General features: G+C 43.6%; 1 protein-coding gene across 2 annotated transcripts in view; it reads right to left on the bottom strand.

The window, feature by feature from the left end:
* The window catches only part of GALNTL6 (polypeptide N-acetylgalactosaminyltransferase like 6), a 620,684-nt gene that overhangs the window by 102,201 nt on the left and 502,288 nt on the right, over nt 1–16,195 (bottom strand). For both annotated transcript variants that reach the window (XM_056855291.1, XM_056855292.1), the window contains exons 5-6: nt 5,866–6,051; nt 2,947–3,130 (exon numbers count right to left, since the gene is read on the bottom strand). In XM_056855291.1, coding sequence (XP_056711269.1) covers nt 2,947–3,130; nt 5,866–6,051 — 370 coding nt within the window. The remainder of the gene's footprint in view (nt 1–2,946; nt 3,131–5,865; nt 6,052–16,195) is intronic.

The following is a 16,195-nucleotide window of genomic DNA, read 5'->3' as shown; positions in this document are numbered from 1 at the left end:
CAGAAGGCACTATATGCACTGTTGTGGAAACCTAATGTATAGCTCATTTGTTCACATGTGAAGTCCCCAGCGTTGTAAACAGTGTCCCCTTGGGGAATTTCAAGTTGGGAAAAGATTGTGGCGGGAAGAGCTGAGCTCTCTCCCCCAACACATGGTTCCAATTCCTCTGCACACATGGAAAGTGTGGAATTTCACCACATGTCACTCAACCTGATTAGGGAACATCTCTAGAACAACCTCAAGAGTACCCATGAGTAAAAATTCATGGTTGTATGATATGAATCCTGATTGCATACTGAACTGTAGGGGTGTGCACCATTTTTTCCTGTTTTTTTCAGGTTCTGATTCATTAAACCTGGAATGTTTTGAAAAACCTGAAAATCCTAGATTTTTTGAAAAAAATTGGTTAATAAACCTGAACCAGAAAAAAATACCTCCTGGAGACAGTGGGGATAGTGGCCCCTGCCTTCATATCCGCACCGCTGCTAGCCCCCCTCCCCTACATCCTCTGTAATCAGAGACCATGGGAGGGGGAGCCAAGCCCCAGGCTGCATCCTGGCACTTAGATCCTCCCCCTCCCCTGCATCCTCCATGATCGGAGACTGCAGGGGAGGGGGAGCCAAGCCCCGGGCTGCAGCCCAGTGCTTATACCCTCCCCCTCCCCTTACACCCTCCCCCTCCCCTATGATCTCTGTGATTGGAGACTGCAGGGGAGGGGAGCCAAGCCCCAGGCTGCAGCACAACACTTAGATCCCCCCCTCACCTGCACTTTCGGTGATCGGAGACTGCAAGGGAGAGGGAGCCAAGCCCCGGGCTGCAGTCTGGCACTTATATCTTCCCCCTCCCCTGCAAATTCTGTGTTTGGAAACCAAAGGGGAGGGGGAACCAAGCCCCGGGCTGCAGCCCAGTGCTTAGATCCCCCCTCCCTTGCAATCTCCAATTTCCAGCAGACAAAACCTGTTGTTATTCGTGATCCACCTTTTTGGCTCCCTTTATTGCTGCCTTTTTTCATCTCGGTAAAATAAAAAACACCCTGAAATATACTGAAAAGGTGTTTTTGGTTTTTTTTATTATTATTTCGGGATATCAATATGCACACCCCTACTGAACTGTTTCATGGTCCTGATCTTCCTCCTCCCTCTCTTTGCGAAAGCTGAGGAGAGGGTATATGGAAGGAAATATAGTTATGTATTCCATTGTTTCCCACTGTCTCTATTCAGACATGTTTCCTTTGGCAGCTCTCACCTGGTCTTCTCCTCTTGCTTTATCAGAAGAATTCACCAAAAATGGAGAGGAAAAATCGCTTCCAATAGGCTTGTAATTTCATTCATCGAGACCAATTAAAAATGCAAAATAGTGTGCAAGCTTTTTGACTTTTCAAAACTCATAATCAGGCTGGATGTTAAAAACAAAACAAAAGGGGAGTAGAAGATGTTTCAGGCCCTGTTTGTTCTTAAGCCTTCTTAAGATATATGTAGGGAGAATGGCAGCTTCCAGCCGAAAATATAGAAAACCAATTGATCAAATATCTTTCTAACATTAAAAACGCACATACAAAAGCTCTTGAATTTTTCCTCTTTAGTGGGGAGGGGGAGGCAATAATTGTAAGCAGACAAACATCTGGGAAAGAGGGCAAAACACCCCCTCCCTGCAGGCTATTCTGGGCTGTATCCACATATTGATGGATAGTGTGTTGTGATATAGCAGTCATTTGCAACTGGATCAGCTTGTTCACAATGGATGATCCATTTCTGAATGATTGCTAAAGTGGAGTGATAGTGCAATATGTACTGGTGTGTGGTTACATCTTTAGCTGATAAAACAACCCTGAGGAACAGAGAAAAGGAAGAATCAGGGAACTATATGTAATGGGCAATTCTGCCACTATTCTGGGTGCCAGAAGAACACACAGCCAAAGTCAAAGAGAATTTTGTCATGATAATCATATGCCATCAACTATCTCCTATTACCTAATCTTTGATATTATCATTATTATACCAATGGGATGAAAGGAGGGCTTGAAGTTATAATGTGTGCACGTTGACTGGTACAGCAATGGCAGTAAGTATAACTAGTGTCTATGTCCAGCTCATTTACACTTGTGTTACTTGGTCATGAATATGGGAACTTATTTAATTGGAACGAACTCAGTCAGGTTTATTGCCACTGAAGGGAACAGAAATGAACTGGCTTTTGAATCCTAGCATTCAGTGTAACTCCACAGTAGTTTCGATAGCTACCCATAACTCCATTTCCATACCCTTGGTACCCTCTCCCCTCACTTCATCATCTGATCCAGATAAATCCCAGCTTGTCTTTACATGTCGGGAAAAATATAATCAAATAAAAATGGACTTTACTTTGCAGGGACTTGGGAGATGATTACTGTGAATTATTTGATCCATACAATACCAGGGATAAGAAGATGGCTTATCCCAGATTATTCACAAATCAGATGGATACTCTTCTGTGTTATACCCCTGTGTTTAAATTATAGCAATACATATATAGTAGCAACACCATCAATCATGCATAGGACCATGGCTGAAAGAAAGCAGGCTCATTTTTTATTCATCTTTTGCATCAGTCTCTAGCAAAGAAATAATAAAGTAATGTCTCTTCAAAGGCTACTCTATGGAATAGTAAAGAGAATCAGCACAGATACATTTATTCCCAACTCTCAGTCAATTTTTCTTTCCTGCTAACTGCACTGAACTTTTGCAGGCTGGATTCTTCCTTGTGTGGGCCATAGAGGCTGGCCATTGGCATTCTCTATATCCCTCTCCCAGTTTTGGAGATTCCCCATCCTGACCTTTTCCACTCCTGTTTGTTGCTCTCTCTGCCTGCCACCTTTAATTTGAGGTTAATTGCCAGAAGGCCCTACAGCAGCCACGTTTCTCACTTCTGTTGTGTTTCATTCCTAGGCTTGTCTTTGTTGCTACTTACTCAAAGGGGTCACTGGGATCAGCCCTCTGGAGCTCTGGTGGAATTGGTATTCTTTTGTAGTACATCTCCCAGTCAAAAGCTCCACGCATGGCATCCCCCGCTTGTGCCTCGTAGCCAAAGTGATTGTGGTCAATGACATCGATCATGGGACACACAATGGTTTTGTGGTTGAGTGCGATTTGATCTGAAAGACAAGAACAGAAAATTACAAAAGAAAAGGCAGGTCTAGTCAAGCCACTTGTCTATCATATCAGAAAACAAATCCCTCTTCTCTCTCTCTCTCTTTTTTTTTTGAGCTTGAAGATTGTCTAGGTGGCTCCCTCTGGCCCTAAAGACATTTCAGTTTTCAAATCTGCATCAGGCTTCTATCTGAAATGGGCTGGATGCATTTGGTCAACGATTAAAAGCAATTACAGCTCTTCAAAGAGAGTCACATCCCAGTGAGACCTGCACAAGTCAAGTCATCTATATTTCTGTCATTTTGCTGTTCTAAGCTGTCCCCAATCTGTCACTTAAGAAGTCAGCTACTAAGCAGTAACATAAAATGAAAACACTACTGATTTTAGCTTCAAGTGTGAGCAACAGAAACATCCTAGGAAAATGCTGTCCATTAAGAATAGCATCACCTCTCGTGTAACTTAGCTTCTACTCTGATAGCACTTGAGGGCACTGACTTAGCAATTCTCTTTTGAAGGGCCCATAAAATGCATTTTGACCTTGGTCATTTTGACCTTTATCCATTGATATCCACTGTACTTTACATGTTGAGGTACCGTAATGATATACATAAAATCTAAAGCATGAAAGGCAGAAATACACATTGTCAAGCACACATTATCCAAGTATTCTCATGACAGACTGGCTGACTCAAAAAGAGATAATTTTAACCACATACAGGACAACTGCTTTTTGGCATGAACTTTACATTGGGTGATTACTAATTTCTTTTTGTAGTTACATGCTTTTAAAAGAGAAACGAAAGCTCTTTAGTAAAATTAAATAGTCTCTTGGTCTTATCCTTGAACTTGCAAGGTTGATGCTCTGCTATTTTTATTATCTCTACCACAATCCTTGGCTTGGACACTGTAGCTGTTAATGATTCAAGAAATCCCCCCGCACCCCGGTTTGATATACACCTCAAAAAACACAGTGTGTGAAGAAGAACAACGGGGACCAGGAGAAATATAAAGTGTTCATTAAAAAAAAAAAATGGAGACCAGTCAAATGTGTGAGGAAAAGTCAAGGCCATCATTTACCACTTTGACCAATAGATACTACTGCTTATAGTTACCAATAGATACAATTGCTTATTTGTTTCTCTCCTTTTGAGTAGTGGCATAATGCCGTAATGGCCCTGACTTTTCCAGAGTCTTGATGGCTGCTATTTGGAATGTATAGGAATTCAGCTTCTGCTTTACTTCATTATGCCTTACCAGTAATGGAGCTTTGCTGTTTCTTTGAATCAATCTTCCTGAGTTTGCTGTTCTGAAAACAAGTGCTACTGTCTTTAACTTTGAGGTCTGGGCTATATTTGTAACAAAGATCAAGCCAATGGAATGTGGAAAATCCAAAAAGGGATTTCTTCATATGAACAATTTAATATGTCCCCCCCACTTTCTCATTATTGTACCCATGAGATTAAGACAAAACCAACATTTCATAACAGATTTTAATTACATTCTAGAAATATATCAGAATTATCAGATTGTGTAATTCTTATCTGCCTTGATAGTTATGCCTTATTCTGAGCTCTAGGGACAGAGTAGACTATTAAACAAATTGAACTAGATTGAACTGAAGTGAAGAACATTTATATTTTCCAATTTCTTCTGGAAGATTAGGGAGTCCGCAGATTTCTTAGTGAACCTGTCTGGCAGATGAATCTACTTTGTTTGACACTCCTGATCAGACTGTGAGCTGTTCAGGGATATATTCGGATTGCATCGAGCAACTTGAACAGCTGCCAAACAAGTTAGCAGCTGCCTCACAGCTAATCGGGGGGATCATCTAGGAATTGAGTTCTTATCCACTCGGGTCCCTCAGAAAAATAGCTGTGAAGTTGCAAAAGGAAGCTCTTCCTTCCTTTCCAAACTGGGTGGGGACAGATGGAATGTTTTTAATCTCTGCATTGCAAAAAGTAGAGGAGAAAAAGCTTGTTTCTCTCCTTTTCTCTGTAGCCCAAGCTTAGGGTGGGGAGAAGAGAGGGGAAATTACTCCCTCCCCCTCACCAAATTTGCTGCACTCATCAAGCCTGGGAAGCAGCAAACTTTCTAGGATTGGAAATCAGAAGAACCTGACTTTCTGTCTATCGGCTGAGAGTCAACTCCTGATTCCCCTTCCTTAAAACACTTTTCTGGGTAGTGGGTCCCGAGCAAAATTTCCCCAGGAGGAGATCAGAAGCTGACTCTCAGCAGATCCCTTGTCAACTGTGAGTCAGCTTCCGATGGCTGTAAGTAGTTTTTTCCCTACAAATACACACAAATAGGCCTGCCAATTAATTGGGTGCCTGATCACCATTGGAGAATGGGAAGTGGGCCAAACTGGCAACTGCTCAAGCATCTCTATGAAAAATATCGGCAAACTATCTCGGAACAGAAGCAAAGTTTTAGATTAATGCTTCCTAAATTAAAGTTCGGGAGCCACCCATGGGTCACTCAAACTCTCAGTACTGAATCCTAAACACATTTAATCCTACTGATGTACTTCCTGGTAACTATGATTATATTATAATCTAGGAAGCTTTACTTTCAAGCTACAAATCCAAATGAACTAGTGAACTAGCAAAGACATAATGCTGTTGCTGGGTCTCTGTGGGCCCCCATTTTGACTTAGCACGTTTCATTGGTTCTTGAAAGCGGATCACATCCTCTAATACAACAGATGTTGTTACAGTATAGTGCAAGTTGTAATGTCACTTACTAAGTAAGGGAGGCAGCCAGTTCACATTGACTTCACAATGAGAGTCCAGGAAGGTCAAGACTTCTCCTTTAGCTATGGAGGCTCCAAGGAGTCTGGTGCGAATGAGCCCTTCTCGTTTCTTGGTGCGCACAATTCTCACTTTAACAAACCGAGCCATATATTCCTCCAGCCGCTCTTTCAAATGTTCTGTAAAAATAAGGGGAACACGGAAACACAAGCTTTGAAATGCTGACCCACGAACATAAGACACGGTGCATCATCTATATGCCACTATTGCATTCAGCAGCCTTTTCCAGTTTCGTTCGTTTAGTGCTCCTCATTATTTGCAAGCCTGTCCTGAGACGCTTCATAAATTGCAAATGTTCTTTGTTTAAACACACAGAGCAAGCGACTGACATTTTAGACCTTTTCACGGCACATTCACTGGTGGCAAACTTCCACCTACCATATAATCACAGCCAAAATGAATGCAGGAACCCTCTGGTTCCTGCTGCCCAAGGCCAGATGAACATTCTGGCATATGGTTTTGTAAATGATGCCCTTTCCAAGTGGGATTTCTTCTCCCATTAATTATCCAAAAGATGCATGGAAAACAATTTTTTTTTTTTTTTTACAAAAGAAGTGTGAAGTCAGCATAACTGAAGGGCTTTGACAAGAAGGGGCATGGGGGAATCAACTTTAGAGCAACATCAGCAACTGGCCACCAGCTTGCAGCAAATGAACAGTTGCAACAACTTTGCTAATACAAGTAAGCCAGATTTTGTCTTGTTCCATCCCTTGAGTCTGCAACAAGAGGCAAATGCAGTTGCTACAACTTTGCTAATACAAGTAAGCCAGATTTTGTCTTGTTCCATCCCTTGAGTCTGCAACAAGAGGCAGCGTCTGGGGTGTGTGTGTGTATTTTTTTTTTAAATCCGACACAACAGGAAGTTGGACTGGATGGCCCTTGTGGTCTCTTCCAACCTTGTGTGATTTTGTGATTGTTGTGATTTTTGTGATTTTGTATATTTGCCTGTAGTCCTGCTGTTTCCACAACTTTACTGAGTATATTGAAATAAGGAAAAACATTGCCTTTGATTAAGGTCCTCAACCTACTAGATTCATTCTGTCCCTGCATATTTCTAAAATAAACCCTAAGGTAGTCCTAGTCACCAAAAGCTTGCAAGAAGAAGAAGAAGAAGAAAAAGAAGAAGAAGAAGAAGAGGGGGAGGAGGGGGAGGAGGAGGAGGAGTTGGTTTTTATATGTCAACTTTCTCTACAACTTAAGGAAGAATCAAACTAGCTTACAATCACCTTCCCTTCCCCTCCCCACAACAGACACCCTGTGAGGTAGGTGGGGCTGAGAGAGCTCTAAGAGCTGCGACTAGTGCAAGTTCACCCAGCTGGCTTCATGTGGAGAAGCGGGGAAACACATCCAGTTCACCAGATTAGCGTCTGCCACTCATGCGGTGGAGTGGGAAATCAACCCTGGTTCTCCAGATCAGAGTCCACAGCTCCAAACCACCACTCTTAACCACTACACCATGCTGGTTCTCTGGTTTTACATTCCTACCAGAAGGTGCTCAGATCTGAGTCTTAGGACGCCTTGGGTAGAAAGGAATTTTGTCACTGATGAACAACCACAGAGAACTACCCTCTACATGCCCTGGTTCAGGGTACAGGAATGGCGAGGAAGGCAATCTGCAAGGAACACAGATGACAGGCCAAGCTTTACTCAAGGGGCATCATATATGACAGACTAAAATGCTTTTTCACAGTGGGTAGCCGTGTTAGTCTGTCTGCAGTAGTAGAAAAGAGCAAAAGAGTCCAGTAGCACCTTAAAGACTAACAAAAATATTTTCTGGCAGGGTATGAGCTTTCGTGAGCCACAGCTCACTTCTTCAGATGATCTGAAGAAGTGAGCTGTGGATCACGAAAGCTCATACCCTGCCAGAAAATATTTTTGTTAGTCTTTAAGGTGCTACTGGACTCTTTCTCTTTTCTAAAATGCTTTTTGTATGGCCATCTTTGGTAATCTAGTTGTAAAACTGTACATCTTGGCACAGTGATAGCCATGATGACTTCAATGAAATTGCTATAAGCTGTCAGGCTGGGCTACAAATAAAGAAGAAGAAGACTTGTTTTTTTATACCTGCTTTTCTCTACTGTAAGGAGTCTCAAAGAGGCTTACAATCACCTTCGCTTCCCCTCCTCACAATAGGCATCTTGTGAGGTAGGTGAGGCTGAGAGAACTGTGACTAGACCAAAGTCACCCAGCAGGCTTCATGTGGAGGGGTGGGGAATCCCACCCAGTTCTCCAGATTAGAGTCTACCCCCTCTTAACCACTGCACCATGCTGGCTTTCTTTAATTAATTAAACTAAATCAATATTGGCTAGAATACTCAACTGAATAACCTTCTGCAATTTCTCCACTGTTAAGAATGTTCATGAATAGTTGCTTAAATGTAGTAGTGAAAGCATAACTACATGGCAACTTTTATTGGTTTTATGTCATTAGAATTAACTATTATGGATTTTCCCAAATGATCCTGGGAATAATGGTTTGGTGTGATGCTGAGAATTCTTTGTGACAGATGCCAAAGCAACCTCCACACACAAAACACGCATATATATTTTTAGAACTGCCAGGATTCCTGATCCTGAGGGATCGGGAATGACTGATTGTTAAACTAGTTTACCCATAGTGTAAATATATCCTGAAAGCAGCTCACATGATAATACCCCACCTGCCATTCACCACAGGATAATACACTCCAAGGTGGCAAAATTGAGAGTTGAAATAAACCAGCATCCTCCAATACTGGGGTGGGGGGGATGTGCTGTCTGGACACATTTTCTACAGAAGTTATATTGCCATATAGAAACCCAACTGAAATGAAATGACCATTAAATGTTTGGAAGACAACATATCTAGGCTATTTATTATCAGCAGAATCCATTCAGGAAAGCTTGCCACGACAATATCATATCCAGTGAGGATGGTTTCATTTATATGCTGGGATATTGCATAAACTTTCCTGCCTGGGATAGGCTGGAGAAAAGGAGTGTGTGTGTGTGTGTGTGTGTGTGGGGAACCAGTCCATATGTAGGGTTCTTTTTTTTTTGTCTTCAGCAATAAATGGCACAGCTCAAATGCAGAAGCCAGAGCTCTTTTCAGTAAAAATGGAAAGAAGGTGCCTAATTTGTAATTTAAAAAGGAAATATCTCATTCTTTTCTTCACATTGTTTATTAAACGAGGCAATAAATCATAAGGCTGATACATGCCAGGCATCTGCCAGTGTATAAGTTGGCACAGAAACTGACAAAGAAAGAGTTATGCAAGAGAAAGAGCTTTATAGGTTGTCAGTGCTACAAGAAGCAATGATAGAGGGCAGCATTATGCCCCCTCTACTGATAGCCTGTACACAAATTCTCCATTGTAATTTTTTGTGTAACCCTCTTTATCTTAATTTAAAGCCAGCAGGAGTCTACAGCAGGAATAGCAAAGAGGTAGTTGTGTCCCTATTCCCAGTAATTATGTGCGCCCAAACAGAATACTCAAATGCTTTACTCAGCCACCCAAAATGCACTGAAATCAAGGCTGCTCACTTTCTTGCTCAAAGTAAGAGGACGGACAGCTCCCAGACAACTCCAACACATACCAGACTGGAGCAGAGGGGAGTATGGCAAACTTGAACCTTACTTTTTGAGTGACACAACCTACTCCCATTTCAAGCAGTTGATTTGTTGGTGTGTAAATCTGTTCTTTGAAGTGGTCAAGGAGCTGTTGTGAGTTCTCTTTAACCATAGCAAGTCCAAAAGCATTGTGTTTACCAGAAGGAGATCTAAGCATAACTGGATTATTAATGAGAGTACTATTCAGAAGATGATGTGTTTTAAATACTTAGGTGTAGTTTTTCATTCTTCTGGGTCTTGGCACACTCAAATTAAGATTGCAGTTGGGAATGCCCAGAGAAGTGTCTCTACTCAGAAAAATAATTATGTACCAGAGGAGGCCAATAAGTTGTCCCTTTGCTATCCATGTCTTTGTGGCCAAGGTTATTATTACACAGTTGCTATATGGGTCCCAGTTATGTACATATGCCAACTATAGATCTCTTGAAATCATTCATACTAAATTTCTGACAGCCATACTTGTGGTACCCCACCTTATTCCTAATGCAGTTTTGCATCTAGAAATGGGTTCAGGTTCTCTGGAAGCTCGTGCATGGATACACAGGATCAATTACTAAATCTTGTTTTCTCTCCTGTGGGTCTTGCACCTGTAATTCTACGGTAGCAAACACCTTTCAGTTAAATGTTCACAATGGTCCCTTTAAGAGAAATTAACCTCTGTTGGATAGTCTCTAGCAGCTTAATATCCTTGGGTTATTCCAGAGCTAAATCTGAAATTAAGCAAAGGATTGGGGACATCAAACTGCAACATTTAAGTTCTGCTGCAAAATACCATCACTTCAGGAACAAGAAACTGGTGTTGTCAAACTATTTAGTAAGGGGGGGGGAGTGGAGGGGAGAAACCTCTGAATGAAGAAGAAAAAAAGGTTCACAGCACCAGAGGATGCAAGGTGTTTATATAACAAATAGTAGCTACTTCTAAAACGTACAATATAGTTGTTACAAAGTTTCAAAGTAATTGTAAATCATGTTTTGCAGTACAATTATAATGGACAGTATGCCTGCTAATGTCCCGTTTCGATATCTCTTCTTCGGATTGTGACCTTGTAACTATCATCCAAACTGAAGAAATGATTCCTTTATGAAATACAAATACTGTAGAACAATGAAGCCATACATTCAGATACGGTTATGCAGCCTGGAAGGCAATAAGGCTGAAGTGATTCCCAAATACAGGATAGCTTTCATTGGCCTTTTATGCAGGGACTTTTCCCCGCAGTCACCCCCACCAACCGCTTCGGGTCTTCCTTTTGATTATGCATGCCTTTTCCAACAGTCAGATGTCGGCTCACTCTCCTCACACATTGTGCCCTCATTTTCCAGATCCTGGCTAAAACAGCATCCAGAAAACACGGGCAAAATGTGTGGGGGAGAGCGAGGCGACCTCTGATGGGTGGAAAAGGCATGCATAATCAAAAGGAAGCCCCAAAGCAGTCATCCGGGGTGACCATGGGGAAATGTCCCTGCATTAAATGCCATTCTGGCCTGTTTACATGTTCTTCTGTCTGCTTTATTAGAAGGGAGACACTGTGGTGAGCCACTTCAGGAGCACTTGTGCCCTTGCCCTACTGGGAAAACTAAAACAGCTGGATATATGCTTCTGCACTGCCCCTTCTGTAATAACCTTAGATATATATTTATTACACTTATCCTCCAAAAAATCTCAGGAAGATTGAATATTAGTATATCTCCTTTCTTCTTTCAGACCTTGAATCTGGAACCTTGGATAGAGTTCCAGTATCTGCCATCAACGTAACTTGTACAGTATTATTAATCACATACCAATGGCACTCCTAGAATCCATATGTGTGTATAAAGTGCCGTCATGTCGCAGCCAATTTATGGTGACCCCAGCAAGGGGCTTTCAAGGCAAGTGAGAAGCAGAGGTGGCTTGTCACTGTCTTCCTCTGCAAAGTCTTCCTCAGTGGCCTCCCTTCCAAGTACCAACCCTGTTTAGCTTCTGAGATTTGACGATATCAGGCTATACCATGCTGCCTTCCCTCCTAGAATCCACATACAGAAGACATTTTAGTGATCACCTGCATAAATCCTTCTATTTGCTATTTATAGTGAGGATCTTTGCACCTTATGCTTTTCATTTCTGTCTTGGAAGGTTAGATGCCAAGTTTCAGGGTAATCCTACCCATCTGAGTTATTGAGGTCAATGGATCTCACAGAGGCCTGCACCCATTGACAGAGTAACTCTGTTTATGACTCCTCTGTTAGACTTCTCTTTTTTACAAAAGTTGATCCATTCAAATACACCATTTTAAACACTGCATCTGTTTTCACTAGACTTATCAAAATTGTGACACATCAAACTGAATGCCCGTTACCTGGAGCTTGCTAGAACTTTTTGTTGTTGTTGCATGCCTGGACTGTAAAACTGGGGCGGGGGGGAGAGAGAGAAGGAGGCATTTTCAAGCACCCAGTAGGCGAATGGGCTACATCCAGATCGGTGGGTAACAAAGCCTCTTACTCATTTTATCTTTAGGATTACTTTTTGACTGTAACAGAAGTTCAGTAATTAAGAAATGAAATATATATCTTTATCATTCTGCCTGTTGTGAAGGATTCGGAAGCATTATAAGCTGTAGGCTTCCGGCACAAAGGCAGGTTAAATCACTCCCCAAAGAAAAGAGAAATGCTGAGAAAGTATCTGCTTCTCAACTGAATCGAATTGCTGCCGAGTCTAAAAGCACTCTGCAAAAAAATGGTTTAGAGTGCAAAATCCCCATCTAAGTGAACATTCTCTGGAGTTTCGACAGAGATAAGAATCTGTGAGTCAATTGTGATGTATTTCTTTCTCTGTGGAAGAATATACATCAGGATACTTTCTACTGTAACATTTCCCAAAAATAGTCTTCTTCATTAGAATTGTTCCCCGGTTAGATACACAATTAGTAAAGGGGCCAAACTAGATGTTATATACAGATCAAGGGTTGGGATATTAATTTATGTATTAATTTTTATATAAAAATGGAAAGTTCCATGAAGCTGCAATTGGGAGAAGAAAAATGGTGGGGGAGGACACTTTTATTGCTGGCTCTTTTTCTGCTCAAACTCAGCACATGCCTGCTTCTTTTTCTACTATGGGCACAACAATCAACCAATAATTCCTGCATTAGGAAGTGACTCTTTGTTGTAGCATAACAGCACTCCTGTTCAGCTTTGTGTGTTGATGCTATGGTGGTACTCAATGTAAGAAGCACCCTAACCGAGTTTGAGGAATGCTTTGTTATTTCCCATTGCTTTAATCATAGGAACCACACTGACTCCCCACCTGAGCCGCACAAAAGGAGTTAGTTTTGCCACCGTCCCTTTAAGAAAAAGAAGGTTTCTTTGGCCAAGGCTGATATGACAGACCTTCCCCTCCCCCCAAAAAAACTACTCCCTGGTGAGTACCCTGTGGCCTCTATAAAGGAAGTTTCCCCAACCCAAGCTCTCATTGCTGACTGGCTCAAGGAAAACTGTGGAAGGGAATTTCTTTGGGCTAGGCAACATCACTGTACCCCAAAGTTAACCAGCAGGGAGACAAGGCCTTAGCTGGGTCCTTTTCAGCACATCTTTAAGTGTGCAAGAAGTGATAAGCACCCATGCTGTGTGTTCTGTTTTTTACCTGGCCAGCTGGATACAGATCCATGAGGGTCCCTGGGTTACAGGTAAAACACAACAGGAATCCAGAGGCACCTTAAAGAGTAACAAAATTTGTAAAGAGCTTGGCCTCCATCTTCTGTCTACAAGAGCCTGGATCTCCACCGTTAAGCTGTGGCTTCGTATTAACTTCCGTTTTGATCCTTCCACATTACTGCATGGCATGCTAAGGGATTCCTACGTCTCCTCATGGTACCAATTCATTCGGCAGAAAATTAATTCCTTAGGAATTAGTTTAGACTCGCTAAATAATTGTCGTGAGTCTCAAATTTTCTTCACCATCTGACAAAGAATTAGGGACATTGAAAAACAGACCATAAATGCAAGTCCCACTATGACATGTTCTCCCTGTTTTCACGGACTGAGGACCTATATGCCCGGAGGTGCCCCCTACATACAAAACATCACTAACCCCCTCCATCAACAGGCTTTTATGCTTGCCAGATTTAACATCTTTCCCTCAGCAGTTCTCTCCAGGAGATTCCATAATATCCCGTTCAGACACAGTCTATGTAAATTCTGCCACTTCAAATCCGATTCCATAACTCACATCTTACTGCTTTGCCCTTTTTTCTCCAGTTTAAGAAATCATTTTATAGATCCAATCATCATGAATCTCCCTGGCCCAGTGAATAGGACTACCCAACTTTTACTAGCGGATAAGTCCCCCAACTCTACAGAAGCAGTTGCCGAAGATTTGGCAAAAATTTTAGCTATTGATTTTAGTATTGACAAGTAATAGTTATGCCAATTGCTTGTGTTCTTTGGTGCTTATAGTGGAACTCTACTATTGAATTATATTGAACTTGATAAGTATTGTACTACTGTATATACTCGCGTATAAGCCGAGTTTTCAGCCCCAAAAATGGGCTGAAAAAGCCGGCCTCGGCTTATACGCGGGTCAATATGGGGGGAGGGAGGGAGGAGGGAGGAGGGAGGAGGGAGGAGGGAGGAGGGAGGGGGGAAACTTACCGCCGCCGCCGCCGAGCCCGTGCCGCTTCCTGCCGCCGGGAGCGGCCTGGGGCAGCCTCCTGCAGCCGCAGGAAGGCTGCCCCGGCCCCCCGGCCCCCGCCGCCATTTTTCCTGGGCGGGAGGGGCCTTGGGCAGCCTCCTGCAGCCGCAGGATGGCTGCCCTGGCCATTCCCGCCCCCCCCCCGCCATTTTTTCTGGGCGGGAGGGGCCTTGGGCAGCCTCCTGCAGCCGCAGGAAGGCTGTCCCGGCCCTTCCCGCCCCCGCCGCCATTTTTCCCGGGCGGGAGGGGCCTTGGGCAGCCATCCTGCGGCTGCAGGAGGCTGCCCAAGGCCCCCCTGCCCCCGACGCCATTTTTTCGGGCGGGAGGGGCCTTGGGCAGCCTCCTGCAGCTGCAGGGTGGCTGCCCAAGGCCCCTCCGCCCCCGCCGCCATTTTTCCCGGGCGGGAGGGGCCTTGGGCAGCCTCCTGCAGCTGCAGGAAGGCTGCCCCGGCCCTTCCCGCCCCCGCCGCCATTTTTTTCGGGCGGGAGGGGCCTTGGGCAGCCTCCTGCAGCCGCAGGATGGCTGCTCCGGGTCCCCCTGGGCCTCGCCGCCACTTCCTCCCGCCGGGAGCGGCCTGGGGCAGCCTCCTGCAGCCGCAGGAAGGCTGCCCAGGCCCCCCCGGGCCGCGCCGCCGCCGGACCCTCGCCGCTGGAGAGCCCTGTCAGGTAAGCCTGCGGGGGGGGAGGGGTTATAAGCCGACCCTCGGCTTATACGCGGGTGCCTAATTTTCCCCCATTTTTGGGGAGAAATTAGGCACCTCGGCTTATACGCGGGTCGGCTTATACATGGGTATATACGGTATCTTAACATGCTCTTTTTTATGCCATTAAAGGTTTTTGATTTTGATTTTTGAACAAAATTTATTCTAGTGGAAGCTTTTGTGAGTCAGAGCTCTGTTCATCACAACAGTGTAAATGCACAGTTGTTTAAACCCATCACACAGATTTATTTACCCAACACCTGAAATGGTGTGGGATGTTACAAAGAGATGCCGGTTCAGAACAAGATCCAATCCAAAGAGCAAGTAGTTCGATCAACATAGGCATGAGACACTGCCTGCTGTTGTTAGGTGGAGGGTAACTCCAGATACCTAAGGAAATGAGAAGTATACATGTATTAGGAAGTTACAGTTGTATAGCTGCAGTAATTAACTTCTGAAAAGGGTGGGATGTCAAGACATTAGCACCTACAGTTGCCCTGTTCACATGTTAAAGTGAACTCATGTACACGCTGCATGTATATCCATACACCTGTTTGCAAGGAACAGCCAATGCCTGTTGTTTTTACAAATGAAACCGGAGATGAGTCCCTGGATAAACATAGGGTTTAAATCACATGTTGAGCTGTACTTATGTTGAGTATAAGACACGGATTACTCAATGTATGTATAAAGAAAAATCAGTACATGGATTGAACGTGTGTTCCCTGTGACTTGTGAACAGGGCTAGTGAGTTAGGAATCTAGGGTTCCTGTCAACCCCTTTTGAGTAGTCCACCTACACAGAGCAAAGCTGGTGCTGTCCAAAGATTCAAGCACACAGAGATCCACTAGGAGACAGGCCCAAATAGCTCAAGACTCTCTCAGCAGGGAACTGCCCAAGCTGGTGCTCAAACAGTTTAACAGTTCGAACTAGAAGAGGTTTGGTCTCAACTGAGGATTTATAGAGGGAGCTAATAGCTGCACCCTTAATGTTGCCTGTATAGGAGCCCTAATCTGCCAAAAAAGTACAACGTCGAGTTCTCCTCATGAATCGAACTGGCTTGCCTTATATCTCAAGCTTAGGGTTGCCAGGTCCCTCTCCACCACTGGCAGGAAGTTTTTGGGCAGAGTCTGAGGAGGGCGGGGTTTGGGGAGGGGAGGAAATTCAATGCCATAGAATCCAATTGCCAAAGCAGCCATTTCCTCCAGGTGAACCGATTTCTATCGGCTGGAGATCAGTTGTAATAGCAGGAGATCTCCAGCTAGTACCTGGAGGTTGGCAACCCTA

Source organism: Euleptes europaea, chromosome 9 (assembly GCF_029931775.1).
Source record: "Euleptes europaea isolate rEulEur1 chromosome 9, rEulEur1.hap1, whole genome shotgun sequence".
Taxonomy (NCBI): Eukaryota; Metazoa; Chordata; class Lepidosauria; order Squamata; family Sphaerodactylidae; genus Euleptes; species Euleptes europaea.
Note: the sequence above shows the minus strand (reverse complement) of the source record. Positions and strands in the feature narration are given on the sequence as shown.